Source organism: Condylura cristata, unplaced genomic scaffold (assembly GCF_000260355.1).
Source record: "Condylura cristata isolate star-nosed mole 26May11 unplaced genomic scaffold, ConCri1.0 scaffold00026, whole genome shotgun sequence".
Classification (NCBI taxonomy): Eukaryota; Metazoa; Chordata; class Mammalia; order Eulipotyphla; family Talpidae; genus Condylura; species Condylura cristata.
This window is the reverse complement of record NW_004567127.1, coordinates 22,300,486-22,319,453: the sequence shown is the minus strand read 5'-3', so window position 1 is coordinate 22,319,453 and position 18,968 is coordinate 22,300,486. Positions and strand designations below refer to the sequence as shown.

Genomic DNA, 18,968 nt, shown 5'->3' with positions numbered 1-18,968 from the left:
CATCCTGCTAAAATGCCTCCTCAGAACAGAAAGTTGAAGTATTCTCAAAGTAATTAACTATGTTAAAAACAGGGTTTTGTTTAGCAGAAACAACCAGTGACAGGGCAACCTTTGAAGAGGACACTACAGGCTAGATAGAGAACAGATGAAAACTTGTTCCATTTATCACTTCCTGCAGGCAGTACAAAATAAATTTCAAGTTCTAGACTGAATGAGACTTTTATTCATTTACTAAAAATTAAATACCAAACATGGCATTCTTCCAGGGCTGGGGACAGAGGGGCAAGCAGATAGTAAGCAAATACTGAGTGAGATAGCTACTCAGTGAGAGGAATGAGAGGGCTGGGATTTATAGGCCCACCATTACCCCCATCTCCCCAACAACTAGTCCATGGAGGTGATGGTTCCCTAGGATGCAATCTTGTTTGCAAAGCGAGATAATAAAATTATGGGGTGGGAAGGGCTGATAGAGGAAGCCATTCTGAGAACACAAGCATTGTGGGGAGACTTACAAAATCTGGGAAGGACAGGTCACACAATGATCTAAGAACTTTCCAGACTGTGGAAACTTAATGTGAATCCCCTGAGATTGGGAGAAGCTGACGCTTTAAGGGACAGCAAATAAGTGTGGTGGTGGTCTGAGAAATGAAGTGAGTGGAGGCAAAAAAAAAAAAAAAAAAAAAAAAAAGATGAGGTAGACTGTCATTGGGCTGGCTTACGTCTACTATAAAGGAATTGCAAGATTGTAAGCAGGAAATTAGTATAATTTGATTTGTGTATGTAGAGGATGGATGTGGGAACCCCCATAGAAACAGGGAGACTTACAGAGGTTGCTCTAGGTAGTAGGCCAGGTATAGGTGATATAAAGGTATAAGCAGGATGGGTAGGTATTGGGTGCAGAGAGGAAACTGACTGATGATGTATCAGGTGTGAGGAAAGCATGGGAAACATGAAGGACCCTCATGAGGGCTCCCATCCAGATGCCATCCTCTATGACTGGACCATGCCTGTCCCCCAAGCTATTGGAAGTATCAGCAACCAAGAGAGTTCAGCCAGGGGCACTGGAGGAGTGTATTTCAACTGAAGGGAACCTCCTCTTTCAAGGTCATGCCCCTGGGGTCAGCAATATCTAATGATTGATCCAAGAGAGATAGTATTAAGGCCCAAACCCTGGATCAACTTTATGAGCTTTCCCAGCCAAAGCACCCCAGAAAACTAATCAAGGAATCTTTCCCAGACACAGCACCCCAGGAGACTGATCAAAGGGTCTTTGCAACGACATCACAGTGCAGCTTCTCCCTCTACCCAGCCTATTCCCTTCACTCCCTCATAGTTAATAATGCCAAGAGAACTTTTTTTTAGGATTTATTTATTTATGCATACAGAACTGGAGTACAGGCCAGAGGTGCAGGGGCGGTGAGAGGATTTACTGGAGACAGAGTGGGGAGCAGAACAGGCAGATCATCGAGACACACTGCTGAAGGGAGCAACGGACCAGTCAGGAGAGGTCTGCCGTGCCATGTGGATCACCTCCAGGGCAGGCAGGAATCGAACTCATGCACAAGTGGCTTGAGCTTCTTAGTGCTGTGCTTTAACCTGCTGCACCACCAAGAGAACTTTTAATAAATGTCCTGCATGCACATTTCTTACTCAGAATCTATTCTGCACAGCTACTAGGTGATGACTTCTTTAACCAATTGACAAAAGCCTGAGGAAGGTCAGTTTGGAATAAAAACCAAGAACTCTATTTTGGTCATATTAAATTTGAGATATCTAAATTTATAGAGATAGATAGAATAACAGGCGAACTATTGAGAGGTACCTGGAATATTCTGGACAAAAATCAAAATCCTCAAAACAGAAATCAAAGAAGACAGCCAAATCTTTCATCAAAAACTACCAGACTAAATTCCCCATGAGTCTGTTCTATCAAAGCCATTTTTGAGACTGCTCCTAAATCTGCTTTATTTGTTCAAAGAGAAGACAGAATTTAAAACCCCTGGGTCTAAATTCATAAATACCATTGCCTCAAAACCATGACATGGGTGTCACTATGCATGATTTCTTTTAACCATGTCTATTTTCCCCTCCACTCACCTCCTTGGTCATAGTGTGCCAACACTTTGCTTTGACATCCTCCAAAATTTTGACCTTTCTACCTCAGGACCTTTGCACATGCAGTTTCTTCAGTATGGGATGATTTTTCTACCACTCTTTGCATGATCAGCTGCTTCTTACCCTCAGACCTCCTCCATTTGGTCATCTCTGCAGAGGTATTCTCCCTACCTTAGTCCCTGATTTCCTTCTTAGCACATCTCACAATTTGCAGTTACTTCATGTATTGTATGTGTACCTGGACTGACTTTTGCTTATTCCATGTACCTCTCCAATCATAAATCCACATAGGAAGGTCTCACCATTGTATTCATCTGCTCACTAAACATGGGTGGAATCGTGAACTTATCAGTTAGTACTGTCTTTTTTGCAAGGGCAAGAGGGAATACAGCCCATATATGTTTTAAACAACTTCTGTGGCCAGTGACTCTGCTTCCAGAGTGTAAATATTTGTCTTTCAGTCCTTCTAATAGTTCCATGATGAAGAGCTTACCATCCCAGATTTTAGAGGACGCATCTGAAGCTCAGGGGTGTTACCTTCCTGACCACACAATTCTTGACAGAGTGGAGATTTGAGTCCAGATCGCCAGACTCCAAAACCTGTACATTTTCCATGATACCATAGATTCCTGTATTCTTTCAGCAAAAAAAAAAAAAAAATGTGTGAGTACCTACTTAGAGCAGAGGCCACTAGGAAGCAAAAGATATGTCTCCTGCTTTTGAGAAACTTGCAATTTGAATGGGCAGTCAAGACAAACACACACGCAAAAAATGTAGTAGCATGAAGCAGAATTTGATGAAGTGACATATCCTGAGGTTCCTTCCAGCTTGAAGAGTCTTTGACTCTTTGAAAGGTCCAGACAATAAACGCAATGGGAGCGATCATCCTGCGATTGATTGCATGTGATGGTGTGCTTGCTTTCTTCATCCACCGCTGTCTGCCAGGGAACACGTACACAAGCCTATTTGGAAAGGCTGTCTGTACACTCCCCAATTACAGTGTATGGTGAATTCAAGGTCAAGTTTAAAGTTAGTCAAAAGTCTTTTTTTTTTTTTTTGCCCTCTGCTGTATCAAGACACTTACCAATTAAGTTGAAAAAAGTCAACAAGTTAACAACTCCTGAGGAAAAAAGGAATAGACTCCTCATCTCATCCCAAAGACTCTGAAATATTTTTGCTCTCAAAACACCAGGTTTCTTACTGACCTCTAGAGATCTTGCCTGTCACACTGAGCTGCATATCATTTCATGGGGGAAAAAAAGTTTTACCATGAAAAATGCAATGTTATATCACAGTGTGACACTATTTAAGTATCAAGAGTCAAAGCTTCTATTTAGGAAACGGAAGGCAGTAAATTGAGTTGCTAATTATTCCAGCTGTGAGTATTTTTGGTATGACTGCAAATTTTGAAGAGGACAAAATAGAGGATTTTCCTGTTGTTTTCAGCATATGCAAATAGTAACACACCCCTAGGATCCAAAAGGTTCAGGGATCAGAAACCTTGAAAGCCTGTGTTTCTGCTGATTCAAAATTGGTTTGAATCTAAGCTTTGGAAATCATGATATGAAATTGGTTTTTAATTCTACTAATTGGGTTATTGGCGGCTTTTTCAAATTTAGAAAGTAGCAGTTCGTTTCAAAGACACTGAAAAAGTTCTCTTTGAAAGCAACAGTTCACTTAACCTGAGCTTGAACTCCAGGCTAGTAACATCCTTAACATCCTTTCCTTTCTGAATGAAATTATTTTTTGAGCGTTGTCTGCAACACTGCCTCATTCAGCTAGTATTGTGAGGCACTGGACAAAGAGACCTAGGAAAAGTAAGACACTTAGGATTCCTGCCTTACAGCGGTAAGTGGCTTCAGTGACAGACTCCTCTCTGGGTATCAAACTCCCCATGAAGCATGTCCTATGAACATGGTTTCCCCTAGAAATCCCCCGATGGAGATGCCCACCTTCACTTAACTTTACTGGGAGGACAAGTGTATCATCCAGTGTCATGGGAAGGTTAAGAACAGAAGCCAGGATCTGAAAACTTAAAAATGAACTGTTTGATATTATCCTATTGTCTTCAAACATAATTACAATGGTCGTAATAATATGGGAACATTTATATATCAGGGAAAAAACGGACTCTAAAAACCAAATGTTTACCAGTCTCTCTCTCAAGAGCAGTCCAGGAGACTTCTCCCATCAGTATTTTAAACTTATTTTAAACTTGATTTTCTTCAGGTGGGTACATTTTACATTTCCAAACAGGATAGTAAAGTCAGAACAATTGAAACCGTATTAGTTCTCCTATACAGGTTGAGCTGGAGCAGCACAGTATAAGCATCCTCTTTCTTCTAATCCCCCCACCATCCCCCCCTGGAGTTTCTCCTCTACCACCAATGCATATTGGAGACTAGAATAATGATGCCAGAAAGCGTAGTGGTTATTTAACCTCTCTCCAGCTAAATGTTTTATTATAACTCCTGAAAACCTAATTACAGTAACTTTACATGCTACAGTACACTTTATGGGCTGCCTCTTTATTAAACTTACTCCTTTAGAGACAATAAACCTGATGCTTCAAAGGGCACGGCCAGGGCCAGTAAAATGTGATGGAATCTGGCATTTTCTAAAACACACCTCATCTCCCTCACTGATCAGCACGCCCCTTTTCTGGACACGTTTCTGCCACTATCCTTCCTCTGACTTTTTATCAAATTTCAGCAACTGCATGTATGAAATTAAAAATCTTTTAAAGATTAATGGGCTGCAAATTCCTGTGAGTTTATTTACTGGGGAGGTCAACTCTCTCGGTAGAACAAAAGTCAACACCTGGTCTCTCCCATCATCAGATCGACTTCCTTGTTCACAGTGCTGCATTGAGACCATGCTACCCTTTCGAGAGCATTCTCTCTAGGCAGCTTCATAGGAAAAAGAGCACTTACAGGTCCAGTCTGTGTGTGCCATGATGAAGACAGTAAGATACGGTGTGGTGGCAGGCGGTGGAGACAAAGCTTGACCTCTGGACTGAAGGCAGTACATTTACATGTCTGGTACATTTCTGTTTTGAAGCCATGCTGGGATGTCCCCTGAGAATAAAGCCAAGTCCATACAAAATAGGGAGACTATCTCTTGGGATCCCACCAGTTTCAAGCTGAAAAATGGTATTTTGTGCTAAGGGCTTTAATGTATGTATTGCTTTCCCTGGTAGGGAGGTTAATGATTGGATTTATTTGCAAAGCACTCAGAAAAAAAGAAAGATCTTGTGGAGGCCTCAAGTAATTTAACCAGCCACAACTTCGCAAAGTTTCCACTCTAGATTAGTCAGGCTCTTTCTGTACTATAAGAATAAAATAAAAGTTCACAGTATGTTGAATTGATGGGGTCCTTCTTACATGGTGCTATGCATGAGTTTCTTGTTTGTTAGAGTTCTTTTTCAAATCTTCCATGGTTGTTTAATCAGAGAAAATGCATGCCCTTAATTTTCTAAGCCAATTTGAAGCTGAAGCCTGGTTTGCCAAGATTCTTGCCTCAAATCCATATCTGTGCTGTCATGTAAAGTGCATGGGAGACTAGCTGTGAGATGTATTCTCTCACTCAGTCTCTGTGTGTGTCTCACTCTTTCTCCTCTCCCTCCCTCCTTGGTTTTCATTACAGGTTTTCCCCACTATCTCAAAGTAGAGCATTCCTATGAAACCTTCTCTAAGCCAAGTGGCATAGAACAAAGACATGATGACCATGAATTAATATGGAAAATATCTGAGCCTTCTGGAACCCCAAATATAACCTATAAAATCATACCAAATGATACACAAAACCAGAAACCACATGAGTAGTAGCAGGCATGATGTGATAACTACCCAGCCTGGATGAAGTGGTCCCAGGAAGGAGCTGGGTGGGGTCACTCAGTGATCCAGGTGCTGTTGACTTAAGAACAGCAGCTACAAGGCCGGCATTGAACAGTGGTTCCACTTTCTGTCCTTTATCATGAAAGCAAAAATCATCTTTGGGCCCCTTTCAGTAACAAAAAACAGGTATTCATGTAGGTCTCCTGTAAAAGCAAAGAGGTACAGCACAAACTTTTTTTGTTTTTTTTAAGATTATTTATCCATACAGAACTGGGGTGCAAGGGCAGTGAGAGGATTCACCAGATTCACCAGAGACAGAGTGGGGAGCAGAACATGCAGATCGATGAAATAACACTGCTGAGGGGAACAGCGGGCGGGTCAGGAGAGGTCTGCGGCACGATGAAATAACACTGCTGAGGGGAACAGCGGGCGGGTCAGGAGAGGTCTGCGGCACCATGTGGGTCACCTCCGGGGCGGGCGGGGATCGAACTCATGCTGAAGTGGTTTTAGCTCTCAATGCTGTGCTTTAACCCGCTGCGCCACCAGGGAGGGCCCACAGCACAAACTTAAAAAGTAGGGGATCCTTGTGATTTGAGAAAACAAATGATTTTTGTTTTCACACATGGAAAAGTGGTGGCATGAACCTCAAAGAAAGGTCACTGAAGGGAAGTGAGGGCCACAGCCTCCCCAGAGCCCACCAGGACCTGGGACAGAGAGGAGAACTTAGGCAAGACTCACTGCTAAGCTCAGCAGCAACCTGGGAGGCCCGAGCCACACCAGGGAGGTTGCTAAGTGTTGGGACTGAAGCCCCAAGAGCCCACACGCTAGGAAGGGAAATCAGTGTGTAGGCGCTTTTGTTTTTTTGTCAGACATCAAGGACTGGCTTTCTCTATCCCTTTGAGTGTTAGCAAACTCCAAGGACAGCACTTTGGGGGACCCTCATTTGCCTTTCCTTTTTGAGACACAAGTGGCCAATTCTGAGAGCAATTGAGTTGTGCTTGAAAAATGTCAAGTGCATTTGGAAACTACACATTTTTGCTGACGCCTGGAGTCCGAGCTGAGCTACTTCCATGACCGACCGCTGGGAAGAAGTTCAGTTGGGGCATCACAAATGATTCATTGGAGCATACTGAGTAGACCCCTGAGGGGGAAAAGCTGTCTTAATAGCCAGTTCAGGGAAAAATCCCCAAGAAGTCCCCCAAGCCTTTGTGGTCCGCCCAGTGACTGTCTGGCCAGACCATTACCTTGTGGGTCAGCTTCAATTTTTTTTCTTTTTTCCTACAGTGTGTGCTTGCCATTGTTGTGTGAACCAGAGCTGGTGTTGTTTCAGCTTGATTATGAATTTTTTCAAATATATAGGAGAGTTGGAAGAATACTCGTACACCATAGGAATAACCACCCAGTTTCAACAGTAGCTACCATTCTGCTCCAAATTTCTTGTCCATCCGTGGTGAGCTGGAGTTAGAGAATTTTGGCTGAATCATTTAGATGCAAGTTGCAGACTTCATGACACTTTGTCTCAGCTTTCAAAACTTGCACTTAAAAGTATGTCACTTCTGGGGCTCCCTGGTGGCCTAACAGTTAAATCTCAGCGCTATCACCACGATGGCCTGAGTTTGATCCCCGGCCAGAAAGCTAACTCACATATGAAGCAGCAGACCTCTCCTGCCTCACCCACTGCTCCCCTCAGCAGTATACTTCAGTCTGTTCTGTCCCCCCACTTTGTCTCTAGTGAATCCTCTCCCTGTACCTCTGACTTGCATGCCAGCTCTTCTACACATACACACAAAAGAAAAAATTATTGGAAAAATAAAATAAAATATGTACCTACCAGCCAGCTAGAATAATTCCTGTAAATCAGACACTAAAAAGTGCAAAAACAGTTAGGAAAGCATTTCATAAACTTTAACATACATAAGAATCACCTAGGGAGCTTCATGACAAATATACCCCCAGTCATCCCCAGAACCCAGGACTGAATTTGAAGAGAGCCCGGAGATCTGTTCTTTTCCAGATCTGAAAGCAGGCATTAATGGGACAAAATCCAAAGACTACTTCTGTAGAATTTTTTTTTAATTTGTTCAGCCTTGTAAAGATCTGTGACACCAGGGGGAGAAGGTATCTGTTGTGAGGGAAACAGAAGTATGCATACCTTTTTGTCCTCTGGATTTGTGATGTTTAACACCAGAAACAAGAAAGAAGACACGTGATAACTAAATGAGTTTCATTTTAGCTGTGATCTTCAAAGATACCACAATATCGAAGAGCAACCTAGAAGAAAAAATATCCTGCAAGAAAAATCAGTGTTTTTTTCTGTGCAAGATTGTATAAATATAGACATTTTCCTATATGTACATATGCATACTTGTAAATCTGTTTAGAAAGCAGGAATCAACATGGCAGAAAGAATCCTAATTATAAAATCCAACATGTTCACGGGATCGTCCATTCAATATCCCTATCTTGGCCTTGGGAAGGTTACAGGTCACTTAGTTAACAAGATTTGTGGATTTCTCTCTGTGCATTCATGCTAGAATGTTAAGAAACATCATTAAACTAACCAAACAGAATAACTGATTATTTTAAATCTCAAAGAAATTCAGTTGTACTGATAAGGACAGAGTAATAGATAGTACAGAAATATACAATCATGAAGAAAAATAAGTAGTTTTAATGGGATGGAGAATGACAGAGCAAGGAAAAAGGGGACCAGAGAATATGTCCTGTAAAAGTGACACTGAACAGAGAGGTGAGTGAGGTGACGAAACGAGCTGTGTAGATATTTCCAGACAGAGGGAAAGATCTAGCACACTTTGCACTTAGAGGTGCAAAGGCTTGGAGCAGGACTGTGTTGGATATCACATGCTAATGAAGAGCTAACAAAAAATGTAACTGATGGGGTGAGGGAGGAAAACATGGCAAAAGGTACAGGTGGAAAGGTGGCCTGAGAAATCACGCAGGCACTGGCCGGGTAGGCCTTCTGATTTTACTCTGTATGTTATTAGAAGCATTTCTTTCTTTCTTCAGACTAGGGGTGGGAGCAGGGTGTAAAGGGTGCTGAGATGTAACAAAATCTAACTCCCCTTTAAAACGAAGTATAGAAAAGAAGCTGAATATTGTGTGTGTGTGTGTGTAATCAAAATATATCCCAGTATACAAACATATTGAGTATACAAAGTGATAGGGCGAGATCAGAATAGGTTTTCCAGGTAAGAAACTGGAAAGTGAGCCTCAGTTGGCTGGGGTTGTGTGGGAGCCAGGAAAGGCCATTCCAGAGGCATTGACCATCACTCACAAACACAGTTGACACAAACAGGCTTGTTGGGGAAAGGTGCATTCTTTGGTGTGACTGAAGCATAGAGTCCATGGAGCTAGGAGCACAAGTTAGAGAGGATGATAATAAAGTCCCGTCCGTGCTCACACGCTGGTGCGTCTTTGGCCATGGGATCGCTTTCTCCAAACTGTGTGCCTGATTTCAAAGGGTTTGTCAATTTACACAAAGTAAATGAAGTCATTAGCTTGGTGGTGGTTGTAAAGATTCAGGTCCCACGTTAAAATTTGATTTTCCTCTTTTAAGCACTGCAGGATCAACAGGGATTTATATTGCCAGGCCGTGATAGCATTTGTGGTTTGGGAAGAAAAGGGGAGGGTGGGTAGGGGAGAATTTTAGAAATAAATGTGAGGCAATTCTGAACCTGCTGTATCTGCTGTATGGGAGAAGGTAAGAGGAAGAGAGGAGGGGCCCAGAAGTGTGATGTTGTAGGCAACTGGATTAATAGGAAGTCAGCAGGTGTTTGGAGAGGGGCAGGGCAGGAATGGGTACAAGTTGTTCCCAGTAGCATGGGTGTGGGTGTAGGAGGCAGCTGGTGCATCGCTGAAATGCGGTGTCAGGACCTCAGGGAAGGAGCTACGCTGGAAATGGAGCTCTGAAGACAGGTGCTATGGCTCAGCCCTGGGGCTTGGTCCCTGTGGGAAAGAGAACCAGTGTTTGCACGTTTTAAATACTCATTAATGATAGTGCTCAATGTCCACGCACTCCTAGGTTTTAGTTTCCTGTTTTCACTGCACACTCTTGGAGAGTTGTTCAAGAAATAAATTTGAAGTTGTCCTAAACCAAGTCCCAGAACTTTCCTGTCACCCAATATTGGTGTGCATATGTTCCTGCTTAATTATAAGGGAGGTAGGCTATTATTTACTGATTTGAAAACTCTTCAGGTGTTTGTTTGACATTTATCAAGCTTTAAATTAAAACTCAAGTTTCAGGCGCCGTATGTTGCTCTGAAATATTCATTAAAAAAAGCAACTCATAATGCATTGAGCATTTACTATGAGACACACCCTGAGTTAAGTGCTTTTCCTACATGACCTATGTAATCCTATAACAACTGTGCTTTGGCACGAGACACCTGTGCTCTTTTATCCCCATTTTACAGTGAAGGAGCTGGAGGCTCTTAAGAACAGTGTTAGGTAATTTACATGAGCTCACCTGCCCAGGTAGGGCTTGCCAGGACTCCAGTCCAGGTGTGTCTTGCTGTACAACACTGCTTTTAAACACTCTGCCTACTGCCTCCACTTTCCAAAGACACTACTCTGGAACATTCAAAGAGAGCTATTGGCCAAGGAACACAAAGTCTTATTTATGGACTCAAACCTCCTGGCTTCCTCAGATCATTACACATGCTTATGGTACAAATAAAGTTTAAATATCAGTTGTTTATTTTAACGTTAGCTATGCTAAATAATTCACTAATCAGATACTCATTTGCTGACATGATTGTCAGTCACATCAGACTCATTTGATCTTTGTCAAGGATTAAAATACTTTCAAGGTTTTAACCTGAAAACAGCCACAGACAACTATTTATAATGACAGCACGCTTGCCTCAGAACCCTGCTGGGAAAGCCTGCACACCCCTGGTACAGGGGCAATGTGGTATAGTAGGCCCATTAAACTGTGGTAATAATAGTATCCACCCCTAGAGATGATGGGAGACTTAATTGCAAGTAAAACATTTAGCATTGTAGCTGACACATAGTTTGTGGCCCATAAATAGAGTTGCACTTTCAGAAGACTTGCAGTGAAAGAAAATGCCTGTGTAACATTTCCTTTTGGAGTCTTAGAATTGAAGCTGAGTAAAATCACATCAAGGAAGGAACTCCTTTCATTCATTCATTCATTCATTCATTCACTCATGTCTTCCTTGCATGCTGACGTTTCAGTAGGATACTGGGAACATAAAGATGAACAGGGTCCAATGTAACACAGCCCCTGGGCCCTAGCTACGTGGGCCCTGGTGCTAAACTCGTGCTGTAAAGCCTAGCATTTATTTGTTGGAAATCCAGTCATCATTTAAAACAAGGTATAGAAAAATCACATTGGAAATCTTAAAAATTGGTACATGTGAGCGAAAATCTACTGTCAAGGAATCGATTGCCCTTGAAGTGCCCTTGAGGGGCAATCTGACCTCGAGGTAGGGTGATAGCCTGGTTAGTATTGGACCCACTTGCCCTACTGCTTCAGCACAGCTCAACCAGGGCAGCTGTCTAATTGGCAGGCCAAGGTGCCTGCAGAGAACCACAATCACAGTTCAGGGTGACATTTGAGAGCACAGACTTCAGCTTAAGAGAGAGCATGGGGTTTCAATCCTCGGCCAGTTACTTACCTTCTCCAAATCGGATGTCTCATCTCACAAACAGGGATGCGACAATACTTAGCATGTGAGTAGTGACGACAGTATCTTTCAAGGGCCTCCACATAGTAGGTATCTAACATATGACAGTGCTTAGCCTCTAGATGTTTATGTGAAGGCATAATGAATTTGTGTCACCCTCCCTCAGGCCCGGAGTCCCCAGTGGGTTAGGGCAGTTTCCCAGAGCCCTCCGGGGCTGAGCACAATGAGCGGGAAAGCGGCAGCAGCTGCGCTACGGAGCCCCCTAGCTGACCTGCCTCGCCCTGTTCCTTGCAGGCACTTTCTCTTCAAGACCTCCTCGGGCAGCACGCCCCTGTTCAGCAGCTCTTCCCCAGGATACCCTCTGACCTCAGGAACCGTTTACACGCCTCCGCCCCGCCTGCTGCCCCGGAACACCTTCTCCAGGAAGGCCTTCAAGCTGAAGAAGCCCTCCAAATACTGCAGCTGGAAATGCGCCGCCCTGTCCGCCATCGCTGCCGCACTGCTCCTGGCGATTCTGCTGGCCTATTTCATCGGTAAGTTGCCGCCGCCGAGGCCGCGGGGTAAGCCGGGCAGAGTTGTGTGTACAGGAGGCTTGTTGGCTCCTGATGTAAAAATGAGTGATGGATGGGAGTGATTTTTTTTTCCCTCCTGAAATCCATTTAAACCTGATGAGTTTCTCCTTCATGATGCTAAATGACATTTATCAGAAGGGAAATTAAGCACCCTTACAGTATTCTTTCTTGGAGAGAAACTGAAAATTGTCGTTCCTGCAGACCTATCCCTCATTCCCAAAGTAGCCTTCTAGTCCCCTCCACCGCTGAATTTTAACTCTCTTCTGAAATCCGTGCCACGCTGGGTAACTTTAAACGCCAAAGTGATAAACCACGGCGAGCAGCAGGCCTGGGCACTTCCCGAAGCGAAGGAAGGCCAGGAGAGCCAGGGTGTCCACAGAGCTGGACACAGGTGGAGGGAGAGGCCGGCGCTGCGGCCAGGTCTTGGTGCTGCAGCATCGCACTGTGCAGACGCTGCAGGTCTTGCCCATGCCCCTTCCTTTGCCCTGTCCAGTGGCCTCCACGCACTGCTCACCTGGTGCTTCTGCCTCTGAAGTGCACCCACCTCCCACAGCAGCTGTGCTTCTGGTAACTCAGGCTGTGACTCAGGCAAGCAGCGTGATGAAGTAGCCTGCACACGTTTCTCGCAATGGCAAGCTTGTTGGTTTGCATCTAACTCTGGGAAGCGGCAGACGCCAAGAGGTGCCACTTGCGTGTGAGCCCTCCTGGGCTGGACACCAAGCCTGTTCGCATCTTCTGGCCCCAACAAAGAGCCCCATTTTGGCTGCTCTGTTGGGGCACTTGCCATTGGCAGAGCTCCTGGCAACGGTGGAAGCCAGGTGACGTTCGTTGAAGTTTATTTGAAACGCTTGATGGCGCTGGCCAGGTTTCAGGGCTGCTACGAGTGGGTTGCCCCAGTTTGGCTGTGCTATATTGCAAAGCAAACCTGTAAACCGTCAGCAGGACGAGGCCAACTCCAAAACAGTTCTTGGCACTTAGACTAAAACATCTCCCAGTTATAAAGAAAGGAAATCAGTGCTGACCAGCCCAGCCCAGCCCCTTCTTCCTCAGTGGTGGGGTTCCCTCACTTCCTTCACCCTTAGGTGGGCTACGAAGGGCCGTTATTCCCAAGCATGCCAGACTATGGACTATGGACCCCACAGAGATCGAGGGCCTGCCCAAGCAGACCACCATAAACCAAAAATCAGACTGAGGTTTCTACTCTCCCATAATGTGGCTGTGCTCATGTTAACATGGAAAAATCCGATTTTACCTTCCTGCACAGTTACATCTCGGGCATACCCTCCCAAAGTGAGAACACAGACACTAGGTTAAAGGGACCATGCTTATCTGATGCTTTGCAAAATGACAAACCCCAGCTCTACAGGGGGACTAAGTCCAGCACTCACGCACCCTAATTTCACTCTTGCCTCGTGATGAGGGATGGAGGAATGGGTGACCTGAGGGACTGGGAGACCTCTGTACCACCTTCAAGCCCTGGAGTTGAACCTCAAGTTGTTAAAGGTGGCTTTGTGTGCTTGCCCAGGGAGCTGTGCTGGGGCTCAGGGCACATACCCACGTGGAACGTGTTTTTGGGATTTTTGCCTGATTTGGCTATGTGTCAGAAACTTCCAGAAGGGTCCGTGAGCTCACTTTGCAGCTTCATGTTCTGCTGGGCTGCGGGGTTGGTGGGCACTGAGGGAACCCAGATGCAGAAACTGAGGTGATGCTGGTCCCCATCAGTACCATCCCCACTTGTAAGGGAGAGATAGATGGCTCCTGTCTGATTTATTGAGCTTAATAGTTAAAATATAATAGCTTTCTGTGGGGCGATCATCTAAATGGGAAATCATAGACTGAGCATTTCATGTTTTAATCAGGTATGTGGCTTGTAAGTGATGGATCAGGAAGCATTTACTCTCAGTCTGGAGGCTACTAGAAGCTGGACCTGAGCATTATGGTTTATTAGTTTATAATCTGTCACTTCCGTTTATGGGTGCTTTAGGTAAGATCAAGCTTTACCCTGGGGTATTGAAGAATACTCAAAATGAGTGGTGTAATGGGCTCTGTGGGCCGGTTTACTGGGCTCTGATGGTGGGGAGGACAGAGTTGTAGGTGTCCTGTGGGCTGCGTTTCAGAGGGAGTGTGGGTCTACGAGCAAAATGAGGGGTCCTGATCTCGAGGGCAATTGCGACCCCAGTGCTCCTTTCCCTTTCGGTTACTTTGGGAAAGTTCTTTTCCTTCTGCATCTTGGATTCCTAAGTACAACGTGGAGGCGTGGTGGTTATTTATATGCAAAAACTCCAAAGCATGGTGAGGATTAATTAATGTGTATACATCACTTTGAAGATGAAAAGCAGTGTATCATTAATTACAGAGCTGCAGGGGCATTAAGAGTGGCCTGCAGACGCAGAATCGTGCTGTTGGGAGCAAGCAGTGATTCTGCTACCTAGAAAACACGCCATCAAGAAAGACACGAGGGCGACATCAAAACCAAAGCCCTCCTGTTAAGGAGATGCTGGCACTTTTAAGACCTGAGCCCATTCTGGCCCCAACACGTCTCCCATTCCACCAGAACATGACAGACTCTAAAACTGAAGCATCCGCCTCAGGACCTATATGGGCAGGTCCTGGATTCAGCCTGCGAGGAACTGACAAGTAGGTCACATGATCTTCCATGTGTGTTCAGACCCATCGAGAGGTGGGATTTCCAGAAATGAGCGATTTAGATGAGTTCAGCCCATGACGGGTTCTGTAGCTTCAGCCTGTGGGTGGGTGTAGACGCAAAAAACGATGCCAGCCCTCATGCAGCTTGGGAAGCTCAGCCTTTCCAACTCAGGACAGAGCCCCTAGCTCCTTCTTGCATGCCTCAGGGCCAAGGTCATGTAAGAGGTGCTCTTCCATCAATCCTTCCTATGCCAGATTTTCCCAGGGTAAGAAATGTCCTAAAATAAATTGCTTTGAAAAGCTGCATGAACCCCAGGGGACCCTCTGTGTGTCACGCAGCCCTGCCCAAGTGGTCCCTGGGTTGTACTTGTTAGGAGAACATGATCTGAGGTGTGCACGCAGGGATCCCCTCTCAGGGAGCTAGCTTTCTTCCTGGGGTGACCAAAGTGCTGCCATTGTGCCCTGCCCCCATGCTTCTAGAGCCCTAAGTTTCTGAATCATGGACAGGCTTAGAGTTTCTTACCCGCTTTATGTCAAATATATGGTGCTTCTATCCCCTGGATGTACATAACAATAACTGGTTAGAACCGTCTGTTTCCTGAGAACTGTCAGCTTTCTACTTAAAGCACTTTTATATGATTGTTAAATTTGAACCACCCCACAGCCCCCAAAGTCCACTCTGGCAGAACACAAATTGGCATTGTCCACTCAGTTGACAGGAGCTGAGGCTGAGGCCTGAGCACCTAAGCTACAGACTTGACATTGGTCCTAGGTCTCCGCAGACCTAGTCGAGCATCCTTCCCATTCTCTACTAAAGAGAACAGTTGACCCCAGGCCCCCCAGTACCAGGTGAAACCTGAGTGGCCCCCTATGGAGCATCAACTCACCTTTATCTACTTCTGTTTTTACTAGTAAGAGAAGGGTGTTGCTTCCTCTCCTTCCAGAATCATCTGCCAGCTCTGTGGTGAGAAAGCACAACTCCTCCTCGGACTCATTATCCATCCTCATATCGGTGCTTTCCCAGACTTTTGTAAAGCACCAGGGAATAAACATGTCTGCTTTCCTGGGCCCTGTTTAGCTCTAGAACAGAAGCGGTGGGCATGATGTGTAAGCACAGGGACATGTCCACGTTGCAAGGGACTTCCCCGATGGACTCCGAAATCAGGATTGTGTGTACCTATCCTGTGTCATGAGATAATCTTTTGATCATTTTCAACCATATAAAGCTCATGTGCTGTTAAAAACATACAAACAAGAAAACAGGTGTTGGAATGTATTTGGCCTACTGGGTCCAATTTGCCAGCCCCCCTTGATGACTCTGCCATTCTCTTCTGAAGAGTACCTTTTCAGAGTGGCTCCTCCTTAAAAAAAAAGAAAAAGAAAAAAAGAAATTCCTTTCAAACTGACTAAGCATCCAGCCATATGTCCATCGTAAATGGAGCGAGTGATTGGCATTTTCTGATAGTCATCTCTTGGAGCCCATGGGGGATTGGGTCCAGGACCCCTTAGATCCACAGATGCTCACGTCCCTCATGGGACCTATCACATCCTCCTGTTTACTTTAAATCAGCTCTGGATTACTTGTAATACCTGTTGCAATGAAATGCTGTTTAGGAGCTTTACTGTTTAGGGAATAATGACAAGGGGAAAGTTCTGTCAATGCTCATCTAACATCAGAGTATATTTGCCAGCCGCAGCTGGTTGCATCTGTGGATGCCAAACCTCCAGTGTGGAGGTCAGGTACTGCAGTCCCATCTCCTGGTGAATAATGGCATTTGAATTCCTGGCCTGAGTGAAATAGTAGGGCAGACGATCCACCTTACTCTTTCCTTGCAAAAACTTTGTCTGGGATAAAAACTTCACACCCTAAAAAATGGCTTAAGAGGTTTCTCCCACAGCTGGGTGGAGAGGTCTTGCCCAACAGTTATGCACCCCCTTTTGCATCCAACACCGGGCATTCCATGTTCTTCTGCAGAATTCACCGTATGTTGAAGAGTCCTCAGTCCTTTCTGCGATGAGGTCTCCATGAGTTATAACAGTGCCGGGCCTTGACCTGACGTGGCTGTTTGTCCCAGGAAGTGGGGGCTAGATCAAAGGCCCCAAAGTTCTTGCAGGGGTTCCCCACATCAAGGAAGAAAGATGCTTGTGAAGTTTTTGCTTCATTCCCAAGAGTCCTAGAAATCGTAGGACAAGAGTCAAATACAAAAGTTTAGCCTGCAACAGAACTCGGGCTATGCGTCCCTTTTGTTAAAAACACTATGTAACACGTGCTGAGCTTTTGTCAAAACTCTTCGAGGGCTGGGAAATGAAGGGGGGCAGGGAGACAGATAAGAGCATTTGTGTCATCCTCAATTAGTTTTGAGCTCTTCAGATCTCTGCCAAACTAGAATACATATATATATTAGAAAGTCACCTTGTCTTTTTTCACGACAGTAATTCCTGCCAAATATGAAATAGTATGTTTTAAGTAAGCTGTTCAATGCTCTGTCTTCTCTGCCACTCTTACTTTGATCTGGGAAGAACGCAGGCCATCAACATGTCAGGATGTTAAAAGTGTGGTAATTTGGGGTGCTTTCAGTTTCCTTTGAAAACAATGAGAGATTATTTTCTATGGAAACTAAAAGCCTACAATGCGTTTAAAGTTGCTACACTTGAAAATTGATATGTTGAGACTCATACTGATGAATCCTGCCTTCTCAGCTGCTATTTTGTGTATTCCCATCTCACCGCACAGAGCAGCTAGGGGGAAAACATAACGGAAATGACAGAAAATGATGATACCAGTTCACTTACCTGGCATCTTGTTGGGGACACAGTTTAGGAAAGTTGTGAACCTCTTTATTCTAACTTGCTGCTCTTGAACCCTGGGAGAGAAGTGAAATCTCACCTCCTGTGTGAGTTCCAAATGCTATACTTAACGCCCTTATCTAAAGGGCAAAATGCTAATGACTGAATCCAAACAATGGAGCAAATAACATTTCCACTCAGGTCACACCTCATTGTTAGCCAGGGGGAAGGGAGGGAGCCCAGTTATAGCCAGTGTGCAGATGTGAGCAGCAGACTAGTGGATCTGCAAATATGAGCTTAACCAGATAATAAAGTCCTGTCAGCTCCCATATGTTGGTGCATCTTGGCAGTGGGGGGGCCTCCATCTCCTAACTATGTGCCTGATTTCAGAGGGTGGTTCATTGACACAAACTGAATGAAGTCATTAGCGACATGGCCATCGCCTGGCAGATGCATACCCCAAGCGGCAAACGCATACCACAGTGTGACATTCAGAAGGAATGAGTTGCCTAAGATGAGATGCCTTTGCTCCTCACCTGTCAGAAATCAAAGGGGCTCACCCACATTTGTTGGCCAACTCGGGTGTTTGCTGAGGATGAGGATGCAGCTTTGGGACCTGGTGTTGTAGAGCAGTTGTTGCAAAACCAGGGAGAAATGAGTAGGTATCACACAATGTCATGGGCCTCCAGTACCATGGCCAGCGCGGGGTGGGGCGGAGTAAGTGCTGTCTGTTGGCCTGGGGTTTCATGCCTCTATGAAGTTCGTGTTACCTGGAGGGTCCACCAAAGTGACCTTGCATCTGTCCCTGCATCTCTTCCCAGGCCTTTGTCCTGAATGCGCCCTGCAAGCAGGCTCTCAACAGCAGTAATAGTGGTGCCGAGAGTAGCATGTTTACCAACCCCAAGATCCGTTAGCATCCACATTATGTTCCCCATTTCTTAAATCTTCCATTTGATCCTTGCTTGATTTCGGATTCTGGGCACAGTCCAATGTATTATTGTAAATAAGTATTTCATTCTGTTTTAACTGTAACAGTTGCAGAGGTTATTGCTTTGGTAATTAGAAAAGAAGCAGTTTGAAATGATGGGAAGCGCATACGTGAGCTTTGGTGTCAGGGCTCAAATTTGGGTTTGTAGCAGCTCTAAGGGCTGATTGAATGCACATTTGCTTTTTTTTTTTTTAAGATTTATTTAATCATGCAGAACTGGGGTGCAGGCTAGGGGTGCAGGCCAGAGGTGCAGGGGCAGAGAGAGGAGACAAAGTGACAGAGCGGGGAGTAAAACAGGCCCACTGACGAAGTACACTGCTGAGGGGAGCAGCAGGCGGGTCAGGAGAGGTCT

General features: G+C 44.9%; 1 protein-coding gene across 2 annotated transcripts in view; it reads left to right on the top strand.

Annotated features, from left to right (window-relative positions):
- TENM2 (teneurin transmembrane protein 2) overlaps positions 1–18,968 on the top strand; it is an 895,709-nt gene that overhangs the window by 642,039 nt on the left and 234,702 nt on the right. For both annotated transcript variants that reach the window (XM_004689796.2, XM_012730132.1), the window contains one exon: positions 11,918–12,156. In XM_004689796.2, the coding sequence (XP_004689853.1) occupies positions 11,918–12,156 (239 nt within the window). The remainder of the gene's footprint in view (positions 1–11,917; positions 12,157–18,968) is intronic.